Source organism: Aythya ferina, assembly GCF_964211825.1.
Source record: "Aythya ferina genome assembly, chromosome: 24".
NCBI lineage: Eukaryota > Metazoa > Chordata > Aves > Anseriformes > Anatidae > Aythya > Aythya ferina.
The window spans coordinates 977,032-993,007 of record NC_140322.1 but is presented as its reverse complement, the minus strand read 5'-3'; the positions used below and the strand labels follow the sequence as shown (position 1 = coordinate 993,007).

Here is a 15,976-nt window from a genome sequence, read left to right as displayed (position 1 = left end):
ATTAGATATTTGTACAAAGCTCTGGCACACTTATATCATTTCTCCTCTCCCTCTCTGAACAATGACAGGTTCCCACATACATTCCTTAAGGTGAGTGACACCAGGGTTGCAAACAGAGTTCAACATGCTCTATTAATTAATGGTAAGAATCGAGAAGCTGGGTACTGGAGTTGTGTTGGGTTATCCTGAAAAGGGAACGATGAGCACAAAGAGGGCTGCTAACGATCCTCTGGGCTGGCTTTGGGATCAGTTCAGCCCAGTTCAGTACACGGTTCTGACTCGGATGTAAAAGCAAGATGGATTGTGTGACATTTGCAGTTGACACTGATCAGAGATGACTAAGAACCAGCAATGTAGCATGGCTGGAAAGGGCTGGTCAGTTGTAGGTACATAGTTTCAAATGTTTCCAGTTGATAATTAACACCATTGTCCAGTGGACTGAAAAGATTCATGCAAAAATACTGTGTAAATTCCAGACACTTTCTCATGTTCAAGAATGATTAATTTAAGCTGGTCAGCACAGAATGGAGTCTTGGACAAGCAAATGGGTCTCATGAAAGGTTTTAAAAGCGTGGCCTGCATATAAAAATGTGAGAGGAGATGGAATTTACAAGACAACAGATGTTGATTAAAAAGGCAGTATTAAGATGATGAAAAATATTGTTACAAGATAAACGGATATAAATTGAATATGAATGCATGATATACGGGGAGAACGTTTCTAACTATCAGAGGAAAAAGTCTTTAGATATCTTTCTGCTTTTTCTATAGTGGGGAAAGGAACGTAAATTGTTTCAAGATGGAATGTCTTAACTTTATGGAAGGGAGGGCTAAAAGGACACAAAGGATACAGTGAAGACAGAATGGCTCACATGGGAAAACAAATATTTATGACAAATAACTGGGGTGACAAGACAGAAGGGAAAAGACCCTGGCGGTAAGAAGAGGAAGGAGAAAGATACCAAACTTCCAGTGAGAGAAGTTAAGAGGTTTAAGTAGTAGGATTTCAGACATTATGCATTTTTTTTCCCCAGAAGGTAACTGAGATACGAGAACATAAGATATTGCATCTCCTCTTGAGTAATCCGCAGGCACCTTAAAGAAGGATTTGGGTCACCAGGACCCCTGCTACACATAAAGCTGCGAGAAGGAAGCATCTAGGGCATCGCATCCCCTCCTGGGCAGCATGTGGGTGTGGGAAGAGGAAAGCAGCCCAGACTGCGGGGCGAGCAGGCGGAGGGAGCTGCTGGGCTGCGCCTGCATTCGGTGCGTTGCCCCTTTAATTGTGTCCCCAGCCCTCGGGCGTCTCTGTCCAACGCCCACGTCAGCAAATACCTTTTGTTTCTCTCACGTTCGGGCTGCCAGGGCTCGGGGCTGCGCGACCAGCACGGCGCCGTGAGCCGCAGCGAGCCCCGAGCGGGGGCCGGGACCCCGCATCCTCCGCCTGCTCCTCCCGGCCGAGCGGCAGCCGCCCGCGGAACCCAGCCGGTGAGTGGCGGCTGCGCAGCCCCGCTCTTGGGCTCGGGCTCGGAGCGGGCGCCGGGGCCGGGGCAGCCCGGGGCGGGCTGCGGCGAGGGACGTCGGGGGCTCCGGGGCGCCGGCAGCCGGCGGCAGCCGCCGGGAGCGGGGGGCGGCCGGGCTGCGGAGCGGCGGGGAGAGCGGCGCGGGCGCCATTTGCAGCCCCGGGCGCGGCTGGAAGGAGCCGGGCGCGGCAACAAAGGGCTGCGCGGGAGCGGGCGGCGGGTGCGCGGCGAGAGGGGCCGCGCGGGGCGGGCTGGGGCGCTGCCAGCGCGGGGCGGCCGCGGGCAGCGGCAGCGGGGCCGCGCCGGGCACCGGGCGGCGGGGAGCGCCCGAGGCGCCGGCTGAGCGGGAGCCGGGGCTCCGGTGGGGCGAGCGGCTCGGGGGGGCTGCGGGCTCCGCGCCGTGCTGAGCCGCAGCCGCCGGAGCGGCGTCGTGCCCGGTGCTGCCGCCCGCGCAGCCGGGAGGTGGCTCCGCGCCTGCCGGGCGGGGGCCCTGCGCCGCCGGGCGTCCCGGGCTGCCCGGGCGCGGGTGAGCGGCGGCGGCCTCTGGTGGTGCCGCGGAGCCCGGCCGGGAGCGCTGCGGCCGCCCAGGGCTCGGCCGCCGGGTGCCCGCTCGCGGTGCCTGCGGCGGCGGGGAGCCGGGCCCGGGCGGCGCGGCCAAGGCACGCCGGGGATGGGGGCAGCGTCTGAGCGCGGCGGCCGGAGGGCTCCGCGGCTTCTGGGCTCCGGTCCGGGCGCTGCGCGGCTCCCGGTGGCTGCGCGCATCCCGCATCCCGCAGCCCTCGCGTGTCCGAGCGCCGCGCTGGAGCACAGACGTGGCTGAGATTATCGTGGTCAGGCGTAGCGGGCTCTGCCATCCCCTGGGGCTTTTCTTTTCGAAAAAGGATGAATGATCGTGGATATTGTAACTTAAATTTAAGTCTATTTATATGTTTTTTTCAAAATATCTATACAACTGGTTTTTGACATCTTTTACGGAGTTGCACAATGCTGAAATCGAGATTCTTTATTTTTTTTCTATTTCTTAGAGTGACTTGCATCTTGTCTGGAATGGAGATTTCTTCTCATCAGTTTCACCTCTTGCAGCAACTAAATGAGCAGCGCAGGCAGGACTTGTTCTGTGACTGCAACATCCTGGTGGAGGGAAAGGTCTTTAAAGCACACCGAAATGTGCTGTTTGCCAGCAGCGGGTATTTCAAAATGCTCCTTTCACAGAGTTCGAAGGAAACTACTCAGCCAACGACAGCCACCTTCCAGGCCTTTTCTCCTGACACATTTACGGTTATCCTAGATTTTGTGTATTCAGGCAAACTGTCCCTCACCGGTCAGAATGTCATTGAAGTCATGTCAGCAGCAAGCTATCTTCAGATGACCGACGTTATCAGTGTGTGCAAAACATTCATTAAGTCTTCGCTAGACATCAGTGAGAAGGAGAAGGATCGCTACTTCAGCCTGTCAGACAAAGAGGTAAATTCAAATGGCGTGGACCGATCCTGCTTGTACAGCGCTGGCTGGCGAGCAGAAAGCAGCCCCCCGCATTCCCACTTAAATCCAGATCAAGGGACTTGCATGATGGGTGGAAACGCTTGGAGCAATTTCAACTACTATCCTGCTTCTCAAAGAAATGCGCAGCAACAGCTGTCCAAACATGACCAAAGGCAGGATTCCGTCAAGAAATCCCGGCACCTGGGACTACAGCAACCTTCTGACATTCCTCACTATAAATCAAGCAAACTGGAGGACAGGGCTGCTGAGCCTGCTGGCCACATTACTCAGTCTGAGGAGCAAGTTCAGATTGAAACAGAAGTTGAATCTCCTCATGTGGGATACCAGTACGGTCAAGGGTCTGATGTGATCTCAAGAAGCTTGGCTGTGTCACAGCAGGAGCACGAATCACCCCGTTCTTCGAGTAAATCCAAGTCTTCAAAAGCAGATGAGCCGTATGCAAGCATGCCCTCTATTCTAGGTGTCATGGGAGGCTGGACTGAAGGTAAATTTGTTTTAATGCTGCAATCATCTGTTAATCATCTGGTGTCAGTGAGAAAATACACATTGCTGAAAGAGTGTGCGTTTACCAGAAATACATTTCCGTTTTCCAGAAATGTAAGCTTGGAAAGCAAAGCTCTGTTTTTCAGTAATTATGAATAAATGAAGTAAATGAATAAAGAAATAATTACGAAGAAATTAAATCAAGGTAGTCTTTCAAAATACATAATCTTTAGTGTCTCTACAGCTCCAGACTCATGATCATCTTGTTTTTTTAAGCTCGTTTTAATATAGCTAATGGTCCACTCCTTTTCCTTTGTTGCATTACTGTGTAATTTATAGGAAAACACAAAATCTTTGTATTTGAAAAGACCTATGATATATTTTTTTAAAAAAACAGGAGTGATTTTCTGTTCTGTTTCTGTTGCTTTTCATAACTAGAATACAGTTTCTTAGAGCGTGACTGGAAGTGTTATGACTTTTTTTTTAAATAAAATTATTTCCTAACAGATGATCTGCCCAGGATGAGGTTCAAGTGCCCGTTCTGTACTCACGTGGTAAAAAGAAAAGCAGACCTAAAGCGTCACCTTCGCTGTCACACAGGAGAGCGCCCTTACCCTTGTGAGGCATGTGGGAAAAGATTTAGCAGGCTAGATCACCTAAGTAGCCATTTTCGAACAGTATGTATTTTTAGTAACTGCATGATTTGTTCAATGTGTAAATCTGTCTCAGTAAAATTAAACACAGTACAAGTGTATCTGGTTGATACATTGACTCCCATAAAGAAGAGGTAGTAGATAATTAAGCTGGTTTTGTTTAAGTCAATTTGAAGCATAATTCCTATGAGAGGGGATGCATTTCTTTGTTAATTGATGGTTTGCAAAGGTAGTGTGCTAAGTCCTGTAATAGAGCTTAAGTGGACAATCACAGCACTCATGATTGTTTTATTTTTAAAGTTTGATGACTTCCTCAAAATGAGTTAATGCTACCACTTGATGCTACTCCAGCGCTACTTCTGTGATCTTAAAAACACTTCTCTCTGGATAAAATATCAAATTTATTCATTTCAATTTTCCCAGATTCATCAGGCTTGTAAACCTATCTGCAGAAAGTGTAAACGCCACGTGACTGAGCTAACAGGACAAGTGGTCCAAGAGGGGACAAGACGTTACAGACTCTGTAATGAGTGCTTGGCTGAAGCTGGCATAGACAGTATTCGCATTGACTTGGAGGCTGAAGCACCCCTTGAATTTCCAGCAGATGGGGATAAGGATTCCAGGTGGCACTATGGAGAAGACAACAGATCTGATGTGGAGATTGTGGAGGATGGGTCATCCGACTTGGTCATTCAGCAGGTTGATGACAGTGAGGATGAAGCAGATGAAAAGGATGTAAAACCAAGCATTAGGTAGTTGCAAGATGAGCGTTAGTACGTTCTCCGTTTTACATGGAATTCCTGTCCTGACCATAAACCCTCCACCAGCCTGTTATTGTACAAAGACTTATTGGTTTCTCTTGAACAGGTCCGGACTTGCATGTTTATGGACATATCATTGGGTCCATTCTGAGTTTTGCTATTGAAATACCCATACTTTGCTTCACTAGAAATAACCCATTCTTGAATGAAATGATGGCTGAACATGGACACTGACGTACTACATGGATAGAAGTCTACTACTTTCTGTAGTAGACAGTGGGTCTCTTCTCAAAACCTCTTTCATGGGGGTAGGGTCTAAATACTCTTCTTGAAAAAAAGTCGCACACCATTGTAAATTACCCAATTTTTACACTTTTAGAGATGTTTGCTTTATATGTGGTATTTCCCAGTGATGAGAAAAGTCTAAGTACCCCACCGCCGCCATCTCCACTGTAGAATATAAAGGCAACTGCTCTTCAGCATTCAGAAATGAAGATAATCTTCCAGGAAATTTCATGAAGTCTTCATATTATGATTAGAAAAGCTGGGCAGAGAATTAAGAAAAAGCGCATAATTTTTTTTAGCACATATATCTGGAAAAGCACTTTCTTGTAAAAAAATTATTCTAATAAGGAGAATCTTTAGCAGATCATTCATTCAAGACTTATTTCCTTACAAGAAAATAAACACATGAATGCTAGTCCCAGCCAATGCATCAGAGATAAAGTGGTTATGAATATGGATCAGTAATTGATGCCAGTAGATGTTTTATTCATTCTGAAAATTGGGAACTCAGATTGGAGTGTGTTTTAATAGCCATTGGTAAAATAATTAATTTTTTTTTTTTATAAAACATCTCAAAAGTGGCAAAGTGGCATGACTGGTAGCCCTGCATCCACAGCGTTGCTATTGGCAGTGGCAGCTTTTCAATGCCAGCATGAATGAAACAATCCTGACAAGGTTACTTTGGCTGCTGTGTTCTCTCTTTGTTCCCTGTTTTATTCACCATTAATGGAGGCAGAGCCAACTTGTATAGCATGTGTACTCTATCGTTAGAAATGGAACTGATGACGTTTTACATCTGAAACCATTAACTACTCTTGTTTGTATTGACCTGCCCTCAGTTTAAACTGGTGAGTTTTAAGATGGAGTCCTTATCGATTTATATATTCCCAAAGTCACCCAGTCACCAAGAGAACATATTCCAACCTTTTTCAGTCTATGCTGTATGCCAGTGAAAAATATGTATTGAAAGTTATAGGCATCATATTTGTTTAACTTCACCTACAATTAGACTACAAGAGATGAGATGATTAATGTTGAAGAAAGTTTCCTTTTAAAACAAAATTAAGTCACTTTGTTTTCTAACTTGGTGAGTTCTGCTTAACCAGCACTGCAAAGAGGAGAGGAGGAGAAGTATGCTGCTGGGTGGTTTTACTTGGCATTTTCTTGGACAGAAATGAGTTTTACTGGTCTTTATATTGTGATCGTTGAACTCGATGGGTACAGGCTTAGGAAACTTTGTCTTTTTTTAACAATTTTGTAAGCATGTTTGGCTGAAACCTGGGGTTAATTACAGAGCAATTACATATATATATACACTATATAATCTCTTTCCCAGGGACAGCTAAGAAGTCACTATTTTATTTTTATTTCTGTAAAAACTGTATAGCCTTGTTATTATCATATTTACCAGAGTGTGCAGCATTTTCTTACCAGGCTGCAGATGGCCAGCCTAGGTGCCTCACAACTGAGAGCTGGAGCACATCCTCAGTTGATGGTGCTAGCATTAAGCACTTCCCTCAAACATGCAGGGTGTCGAGCAGCACCCAGTCTGTATGTTCCAAGGAGACTGTTCTTTTTCCATTTGTCCAGTTGGGAAGTGATATTTTATTGCTCCTACAGAAATTAGTGTCCATTGGCTTAGACATGGGGAGGAGAGGAGGAAAAAGGGGAGAATTTACCAAACTTTCTGATGAGCTGTACAAAAACATCTTTTCCAAACAAACTTGCCTTGATTTTATGCTTCCCTTTGCTCAGCAGTCCACAAAATGGACTTGACATGAAAACAGCTAGTTATTTTCTTGGAGCTTATTACTCCTAAAATTCATAATATTAAATGGTTAAGAAATACTCCGCAGGCAACCATAACTAAATCAAATATATAACAAATATATATATAAAGGAATACAGAATAACTTCAATCAATGGCAAATTTTGACAGAAAATGCTTGCCAAAATAGAATTGAATAGATTTTTCATTTCCCTTTAAATTAAGCAGTATGCACAATGCTGGGTACCAGTGCCTGCTGTCCCAGAATACAAAGTAACTGGAATTAATTTCTGTCTGTGTTTGGGGACTGATTAAAGGGAAGTACATTGGGGGATATACAGTGTCACTCTAGGCCTGAAATCTTAACTGCCAACTGCAAAGGTGAGACTATTAAGTGTTCTTGTATACCTGAGGGAGTTTTTAGAAGCAAAGGGATTTCTGGATCAATACTCAATTTAATTAGATATTGTAAATCTAAGAATAGTGAGGACCAGATGCTTCAGAAAAAAGATGTGAAGTGGCTATAATGGGCAAATGGAACAATCTATCCATATGAAGACATTAACTGTAGGCAAATTAATTGCTGATTTGCCTTGGCAAACAAGGGTTTTTACTGCTTTTATACGTTGTTATTCTCAAATAGCGTACTTAAATATTTGTAGTCATTTTTAAAGTATCTTATTAAGCTTGGAGTTTTAGCCCAAGGCTGCGATACCCACAGGTCAGTTACTTTTTATATTTTAAAAAGGTTACCATTTTTACATTTGTTGCTTTCATTTCAGTTGTTGTTCCGTTATTTTTGTATTACAAGACAAGATAAATGTTAAGTGCCTTATGTTTTCTATGTCATTCATTTTACATAGCCGGTCATGTATTTTTGCTTGTTTTTCTTTAAATGAAAGTAACCCTATTTTGATTTCTTTTAATCTCCTTGCATTGCCTCTGATAACTGTCTTCATACTCTTGTCAGGCTCACAGGCTGCTCATTAGCAGAAGTAACATTTTCTTTTTTTTTCTCCAAGGACGAAAGCAAAGGGCATAAAGGATTGTTCCCACATAATTTAATTTACCTGACAACAACTGTTTTGAATGATGCTTCTAGAACTTTGTCAGGTCACAAGAAAGACACCTGGTTTTATCTTTAGATGCTAGAGAAGGCTGTATAGGACTGCATTGGCTTCTGCTGATATTGATCCGTTCAGATTCTGTTTCTGTACTGCCATTGTACATCCAAGTCAAAGTTCGGAAGGTTTAAATTGTAGTGCAGCATTGGAACAGGCAGTTCAGAGAGCAGCCTCCTAGATTGCTGCCCTTGAAGGTGTTCCAGATTTGGCTAGACAAAGCATGGCTGATCCAAGATGACATTGGTGCTAGCCTTCTTCCTCTAGGAGGTGGGACTGGAGACACTCGGAGCTCTCCTGTGACCAGCAGTTCTATGATTTTTGCTATTATTTTTATTTTTCCTTGTACATTTTTCATCATCATCATGACTCTGATTGCTTTGAATGCTCTTAAGTGCTGCTACTTAATGCATATTTTGATTCTTCACTGGTTTTCAATATGCCATTCTCTTGTCTTCTGCTTTTCCATTCCTCGTTTACTCTGATTAGGTGGTGGGTGTCAACTTCAAGAAACGTTTCTCTTATACCTCTATTTTTCTGTGCAATCCTGGGTTCCTTGTCCTGTTCCTCCGTCTGTACTTTGTCATTGAAAGACTGTCTCTGTTTGCTTGGTTTATGTTTATTGTGTTCACAAAACCACAGTCAAGAGTAAAGACATAGATTCATCATCCCCCATTTAGTGTCTCAGCTTTAACTGTCTTATTTTCTGGCAGCTATCTTGCTGTTCCTTAAAAAGATGAGACATGGAATCAAAAACATCTTCCTTCTCCTGTTTCAGGTAATTCATAAAAAATTCCACATGCCAGGTAAACCTATGATTTATGTGATACTTGATTTTGTTTTCTCCTTCAACTGCTGCATAAATATACCCCAAATTTTTGTTTTCCATTAAGTTATCTAAAGTTATGTATTTATTATAAAAAAAAAAAAAAAAAAGACACTTGTCTTTTTTTTTAAAAGGTTTGGGAAAACAGGCTTTCAGCTGTTATTTTCACAATTAATACCAAAAAAATACCCAAAAGCTCAAAATGAATGTCCTTTTCCAAACATTTGGTATATATTCAATTCTCATTCTGAAGAACTGAGATGAAAAAAAAAAAAAAGCAAATATATTTGTTTAGTGTGAGCTATGAAAATATTTGAGAGCCCCAGAGATCTCTGTAGCAGAAAAAAAAATGATTAGATACTGACAGTGACTGCTGCATGTATAATCCTTTCTTTACTCCTGGCTCTTCAGAAGAAATACGCCATCCTCCATGATTTCGGCACTCTTTCAATTTTTCAATGAAAATTTATATATATATATATATGTATGTATATATATAATTCTGCTGGTATTATAGAATATATTCAGTTTCTTCCCTGAAGCATCTGGTCACTGTCAGAGATTATTCCATTACCTAGCTATGCCGATGTCTACGTTTCTTATATTTTGGTTCCTACAGTCTGCAGAAGTACTTGGCTTTGAACTTCAGATAGCCTAACCGGGCTAATAGCACTGTATCTTCAGCTCCATTTATTATTTAAATTGACCTCGATGAAACTGAAAAATGCCCGACCTGCCATCTGGCTACAGCTGAATCAAGGACTGTTCCTGGGTCCCTCTCTGACAGTCATTAGCATCTGTTAGCATAACAACAGTGCTATATAGCTGAGCGTCTATCTAAAATCTCAACTGCTGAGGGTTAGCAGAGTTAAGGGAGGACTGCAGCTATTTTTATGTATTTTTTAACCCAAGTCTCTAGGTTAAAGTTATCAGTCAGACTAGGATAAGCACATGTGCTCAGGGTTTAGTTAATGAATTTACAACTTCATTAGAAACCATAACTGGACTGCAGAGGCCAGCAGTTTACATATACGATCTGGTCAAGCTGGCAGCGGGGACTTCTAATAATTTGCAAGGTAGAGGAACACGCGTTATAAACCCAGAATAGTTACTTCTATGTTCCTTTTAAGCTTCTACATGGATAGGTACAGCAGAATTGTAAGGGCAGTAGTTCCATATTCTAGCACAGACGTTCCAACACCACCTTGTTGATTTTTCTGAAATATCTCAGGGAAGTCTGAACTCGATTTGAGGGTTGCTATTAGTTGGAAGGCAGCATAAATGTGAATGAAAAGAGAAAAAACTAATTGTAGCAAAAAGGGCTGAGTTTTGAAACAAAGAGTCATAATCATCCAGTCCTTGCCTGCAGACATTCAGTGTAATTTTTCCATTAGGTAGCAGGGTCCCTATAACATACTTCTGTGCATCAACACACATTTTTGCATCACAAATGTTAAACGCGGGACAAAAGAAATTGTAAGGAAGAGCTGGGAGGAGTTGAAGGAAAAACATTTCTGTCTCTTCATCTAGCTGTTGTACGAAATGAAACCCTAATGAAGTTCTATGTCACATTCCAATATGATTTTTTTTTAACTGTGAAAAATGGCAATTGTTCTTTTACCCTGTTCTAAATGAGCCTAGTCGAGGAGGGTGCTATACCAGACGACCTCCAGAGGTCCCTTCTCAAAATTATTTGACGATGTCAAGCAACAAGATTGAAATCATCTTCAAACAGGCATCCAGATTATTTTATCCACGTGGAAGAGGAAGAAAATATCTGTACTGTTGCACTCCCACTTGCAGTACGTTGGTTTTGGGTGTCCTCCATTGTTTGAATACAAAACTTTCCTATTATAAAAATGCTGCTGTATTGAGTAACACAATATATCCTACTGCACAGAACTACAAATATTTCCCATTCAGGTGGCGCCTTCCTTCCACACACAAAAGCTATCTAGCCGTGCCGTTAACAATAGCAGTGCATTGTGTACGGTAAGGTAGCGGGCCTCCTGGGCAGCATGTGGGTGTGGGAAGAGGAAAGCAGCCCAGACTGCGGGGCGAGCAGGCGGAGGGAGCTGCTGGGCTGCGCCTGCATTCGGTGCGTTGCCCCTTTAATTGTGTCCCCAGCCCTCGGGCGTCTCTGTCCAACGCCCACGTCAGCAAATACCTTTTGTTTCTCTCACGTTCGGGCTGCCAGGGCTCGGGGCTGCGCGACCAGCACGGCGCCGTGAGCCGCAGCGAGCCCCGAGCGGGGGCCGGGACCCCGCATCCTCCGCCTGCTCCTCCCGGCCGAGCGGCAGCCGCCCGCGGAACCCAGCCGGTGAGTGGCGGCTGCGCAGCCCCGCTCTTGGGCTCGGGCTCGGAGCGGGCGCCGGGGCCGGGGCAGCCCGGGGCGGGCTGCGGCGAGGGACGTCGGGGGCTCCGGGGCGCCGGCAGCCGGCGGCAGCCGCCGGGAGCGGGGGGCGGCCGGGCTGCGGAGCGGCGGGGAGAGCGGCGCGGGCGCCATTTGCAGCCCCGGGCGCGGCTGGAAGGAGCCGGGCGCGGCAACAAAGGGCTGCGCGGGAGCGGGCGGCGGGTGCGCGGCGAGAGGGGCCGCGCGGGGCGGGCTGGGGCGCTGCCAGCGCGGGGCGGCCGCGGGCAGCGGCAGCGGGGCCGCGCCGGGCACCGGGCGGCGGGGAGCGCCCGAGGCGCCGGCTGAGCGGGAGCCGGGGCTCCGGTGGGGCGAGCGGCTCGGGGGGGCTGCGGGCTCCGAGCCGTGCCGTGCCGCTGGAGAGCCACAGCCGCGCCTGGCCGGGCGGGAGCTCTGCGCCCGCCGGGCGTCTCGGGCTGCCGGGGCCGAGCGGCCGGGGCGCGGGTGAGCGGCGGCGGCGGCTTCTGCCGGGCCCGGGGGAGCCCGGCCGGCAGCTGGGGGAGGCTCTGCCCGCTGCTGGCCGCAGGGACTCGCACCCGGAGCGTGGCAGTCCGTGCTGCTGAAGGACTGAGTCGTTTTTGTCCTGTCCGTGAATCCTTTCTGTCTTCTCGGATGCAATCTTGGACTTTCAGGTTATGCGCTCTTCTTGCCGAGGCATCTTTTCACCTCTTTTAGAGTTGTTCAATTTACTCCGCTATATTATGCGGGGCGCGGGGGTGGAGCTATATGGGGCATGCGATGCTTGCAGCTTCATGTCTTTAAAGATAGTGCCCATCTCTTAAAATAGCATTCAGCAACATCGATTTAGTTTTAGATTGTCATGAATATGCTTTTTATTTTTTTTTTCTTTACTTTAGAGCAAGACTTCCTGTTACTCCCTCACTGGAATGGAGATTTCTTCCCATCAGTTCCACCTCCTAGAGCAGTTAAATGAGCAACGGAAGCAAGACTTATTTTGCGACTGCAGTATCCTAGTGGAGGGGAAGGTTTTCAAAGCGCATCGAAATGTCCTGTTTGCCAGTAGTGGGTATTTCAAGATGCTGCTTTCGCAGAGCTCCAAGGACACGAGTCAGCCAACAATAGCTACTTTTGAGGTCTTCTCTCCAGAGACATTTATGGTTATCCTGGACTTTGTGTATTCAGGAATATTGCCTTTAACTGGTCAAAATGTGATCGAAGTAATGTCAGCTGCTAGTTATCTGCAGATGACAGATATTCTTAATGTCTGCAAGACATACATTAAATCCTCTCTGGATATTAATGAAAAGGAGAAGGATCAATACCTTAGCCTTTCAGCCAAAAGTACCAACAGCGAACCTGCTCATCCAACTCTTTATCGGTCCAGAAGAAAAGCAAAGAGCAACCCAAGGCGTTCCTATTCAATTCCAGATGAAAAGGCTAACACGGTGAATGAAAACTCGTGGAGTAGTTACAGCAGCTACCTGTCCTCACAGATGATTCTTCAGCGGGCAGACACACAGCTATCAAAGAGGGGCAGAAAACAGAGCTCAACGAGAAAGCGCCGAAAGCATCTAGGATTGTCCCAAACTCGTGATTTTGGGCAGTGCAAATCAAACAAAGCTGAGCGGCCTGGCGAAGGTTGCAATGCATCGGACTCTAGTCACCTCTCTCGGGCGAGAGAGGAAGCTGATTTTGATGCAGAGAATGATGTGGATCATAATGATTATGGATATAATCACGAATCAGAAGTAATACCGAAGAGGTGGTCTGTTGCTCAGCTAGAACAAGAACTTTCGCGAACTTCTCCTGAGTTCATGGAATTAAAAGCAGAAGAACTGTACACCTCAGTGCCCACAGTTTTAGGTGTAATGAGTAGTTGGAATGAAGGTAAAAAAATACTTCTGATTTTGCAAAGTTGGCCTTTATTTAGAAGTCAGATAAGAGAATCTTGTATGGCTGCATGAGAACCAAAATGATGCCTAGTCTGTCAGGTTACTGACATACCACTTACTCTATTGTAGCGCCTGGCAGAATGAGAGGCTTTGAAGCCAGAACAGGACAAGAGAATTAGAATCAGAGAGCCTGACCCAGGTATTCTGTAGTTAAAATAATACGTGCCTGATTATTTGGACCTAAATGGAGTTTTATGATGCCTAAAGGGCTGCAATTGACTTAGGGACCTGAAGGACTGGATCACCCATGTAACACCCCTGGTATGTGGCAGGAGTAGAGGTGTTCCGCCTGAACCTGTGCTCTTTACAAGAGAAGGTTCCTGGTGTTGGTGCCGTGCTGCATTTCCCTTAAGGTGCAAACCAACCCAGAACTTCACGATCGCTTGGTTGCACTGCATAAAGCATCTAAGCTCTTGGTGAACTGACAGCATGTGTCTGAGGTGGTGGAATAAAGCTGACAGCTATATTCTTACACACATTGTTTTGGGAACTAATCTAATATAGCTTATTATAAAGGCATAACTTTAAGACTTCAAAATCCTACTATACTACAGAGATTACAAATACCTAATTTCTGAAGTAGTAGCTAATGCAAGAGTCAGCTATAATATACATTGTCATCTATGTATTCATGTTCATCTGTATGTCTAAAATTAAACACCTGGAATAAGGAAAAATATGTCATCAAATGCCTAACATATTCAGTAAGAACTACTGCTTTCTAGGGATGATATTTTGTGATTTTTTTTTTTATTTAATGACAAACCAGAGGAAAAATGACCTGCTACTTATTTAAGCTTAAAAATAATCAAATGTGAAGAAAGACTACAGTGTTTGACATGTTCCCTGTGTTCCTCTGTGACAGATGACCTACCTCGGATGCGATTCAAGTGCCCCTTCTGCACACACACGGTGAAACGACGCGCAGACCTGAAGCGACATCTTCGGTGTCACACAGGGGAGCGACCGTACCCATGCGAAGCGTGTGGGAAGAGATTCACTCGACTGGAGCATTTACGTAACCACTTCCAAACGGTACGCCATGTCAGCAGGAGATTCAGCCTAGGAAAGAAAGCCCGAGATTTCATTGGTACCAGCTGTTCGGTCATTTCTATAACTAGTACCAGAGAGGTGTCCTAGCTGAGTATCAACTTCAATTATTCAGTATTTAAATTGGAAATTTTGATCTTTACTTTCTAGAACAATCCAGTGAATTTTCCTTTTTTCTTTTATTTAAAAGTAAAAATAAACTGTGTTTGGTTGAGCACTGACCTTTTCAAATTTTATATCTTTTTAGATACATCAAGCCGGCAAACTGATCTGCAGAAAATGCAAGCGGCATGTAACTGACCTAACAGGATGTGTTGTTCAGCAAGGAACAAGACGCTACAGACTGTGCCATAAGTGTCTAGCAGAAGCTAATTTTGACAGCAACCCTGATGATTTAGATGCAGAACATTCTCCTGTCTCCTCCACAGGAAACAAACATTCCAGTTGGGCCTTGGAAGAGGAACAGAAATCAGATGATGAAACAATGGAGGAACCGTATAACTTGGTTGTCCGACATGTTAGTAGTGATGATACTCCGAATGAGGCAGATGAAAAGGTGAAACCAAATCTTAGGTAGATATATTTGTATATTTGTTATTGCGGTATTCAAGATTAAATTACTTGTGTTTTACCAACTAATGCTGGTTTATTAGTTCATTAAATATTGTTAAAATGATGTTGTTAGAAACAAAATAGGGCTACAAACAAGTTGCTTTGTACTCACAGACACACAACAGTGTAACTACTTCTAAACATCATCCAGAAATTACTTATTATCTGGAAACTATTTAGGAAAATTGCTTTATATTTCTTCGAAGACTTACTCAGAGCTCCGGTTCATAAGGAACGAATAAACTATTTTACAGTTCCACAAGGAAGATTCTATACTACATAGATTTAAAAAAATGATAATTTGCTTTGAAAAAGTCTTACAAAAGCATCTAAGAAATGTAAAACAATTTTGTTGACACTGTAACTAACATGTATATACACTTAAACTTCCTAAGAAAGGAGTAAACAAATAGAATTCTTCCTGCTGTACTGCAGCTTTGTTTTCTGATCGATCTGTTCCTCACAGTTCTGAAAAGCATGAACCATTTTAAAGAATAAACACTGCCATACAGAGTAGAATAATGAACAGCACATCTGTAGTGCATTTCCATAGTATGAGTTTGCCTTTTCAGGTATGAAGTTTTTTTTTTTTTGTACTGTGAATTTAAAGCAAAGATAAACTAACATGGTTCCAAGGAAATAAAAGCGCAATCACAGTTCTCAGATTTCTTCCATTTTTTTCAGGACTGGTGCAAGATTTGCTTAAACTCTTGTCTGTCTTATGCTAAAATACCACAGAGGACAAGCCTCTTTAATTTCAATGGGACACATCATGCATCATGTAGCTATTTTAGAAAAGCTATCCTAAAAAGAAAATAGGATGCTCAAAGGCTGCTTGACCAAACAATAAAAATTACAATTTCCTTTAGAGTTTAAGCAACCTTTGCACTTCTGGAGTCTTCAGCTTTAGTAATGATATTCTTTTTGCAGTCTTACTCTCTTCTGAGTAAGAGAACCAAGCCTCCCTAGAGAAACTGAAAATGGTTAGTGCTTTTTTTATATTAAAAGGTGAAGTGAAAAAGTAGAAGCTTTTTGGACTAAGTAGAGAATGGCATTAACAATGGGAAC

General features: G+C 44.3%; 2 protein-coding genes and 1 long non-coding RNA gene across 6 annotated transcripts; 2 read left to right on the top strand and 1 right to left on the bottom strand.

Moving 5' to 3' along the window:
* Positions 1-1,333: 1,333 nt before the first annotated feature.
* LOC311423272 (zinc finger and BTB domain-containing protein 8A-like) lies at positions 1,334-7,902 on the top strand. Of its 2 annotated transcripts, none has more exons than XM_084497065.1 (4): positions 1,334-1,488; positions 2,549-3,510; positions 4,017-4,132; positions 4,586-7,902. In XM_084497065.1, exons 2-4 carry the CDS (start codon positions 2,571-2,573, stop codon positions 4,916-4,918), a joined length of 1,389 nt encoding a protein of 462 aa, XP_084353191.1. In that variant the 5' UTR covers positions 1,334-1,488; positions 2,549-2,570; the 3' UTR covers positions 4,919-7,902. The 2 variants fall into 2 exon arrangements, with proteins under 2 accessions (XP_084353191.1, XP_084353190.1); XM_084497064.1 differs by having other exon boundaries at positions 4,017-4,186.
* A 2,998-nt stretch (positions 7,903-10,900) lies between these two features.
* On the top strand, positions 10,901-15,342 carry LOC311423271 (zinc finger and BTB domain-containing protein 8A-like). Of its 3 annotated transcripts, none has more exons than XM_084497061.1 (4): positions 10,901-11,243; positions 12,191-13,181; positions 14,112-14,281; positions 14,544-15,342. In XM_084497061.1, exons 2-4 carry the CDS (start codon positions 12,221-12,223, stop codon positions 14,871-14,873), a joined length of 1,461 nt encoding a protein of 486 aa, XP_084353187.1. In that variant the 5' UTR covers positions 10,901-11,243; positions 12,191-12,220; the 3' UTR covers positions 14,874-15,342. The 3 variants fall into 3 exon arrangements, with proteins under 3 accessions (XP_084353187.1, XP_084353189.1, XP_084353188.1); XM_084497063.1 differs by lacking the exon at positions 10,901-11,243 and adding an exon at positions 11,427-11,498; XM_084497062.1 differs by lacking the exon at positions 10,901-11,243 and adding an exon at positions 11,847-11,965.
* On the bottom strand, positions 13,197-14,599 carry LOC311423278. The gene is made up of 2 exons (XR_014685616.1): positions 14,519-14,599; positions 13,197-14,308 (listed from the first exon to the last, which is right to left on the bottom strand). It is a non-coding gene; the product is annotated as an uncharacterized lncRNA (long non-coding RNA).
* Positions 15,343-15,976: the final 634 nt, after the last annotated feature.

Excerpts from the sequence above, each read along its gene's own strand:
- LOC311423272 (XM_084497064.1), top strand. The coding sequence starts at position 2,571 with ATGGAGATTTCTTCTCATCAGTTTCACCTCTTGCAGCAACTAAATGAG. Across the intron at positions 3,511-4,016 it reads CATGGGAGGCTGGACTGAAG|ATGATCTGCCCAGGATGAGG; the intron begins GTAAATTTGTTT and ends ATTTCCTAACAG. Across the intron at positions 4,187-4,585 it reads TAAGTAGCCATTTTCGAACA|ATTCATCAGGCTTGTAAACC; the intron begins GTATGTATTTTT and ends CAATTTTCCCAG.
- LOC311423271 (XM_084497061.1), top strand. The coding sequence starts at position 12,221 with ATGGAGATTTCTTCCCATCAGTTCCACCTCCTAGAGCAGTTAAATGAG. Across the intron at positions 13,182-14,111 it reads AATGAGTAGTTGGAATGAAG|ATGACCTACCTCGGATGCGA; the intron begins GTAAAAAAATAC and ends CCTCTGTGACAG. Across the intron at positions 14,282-14,543 it reads TACGTAACCACTTCCAAACG|ATACATCAAGCCGGCAAACT; the intron begins GTACGCCATGTC and ends ATATCTTTTTAG.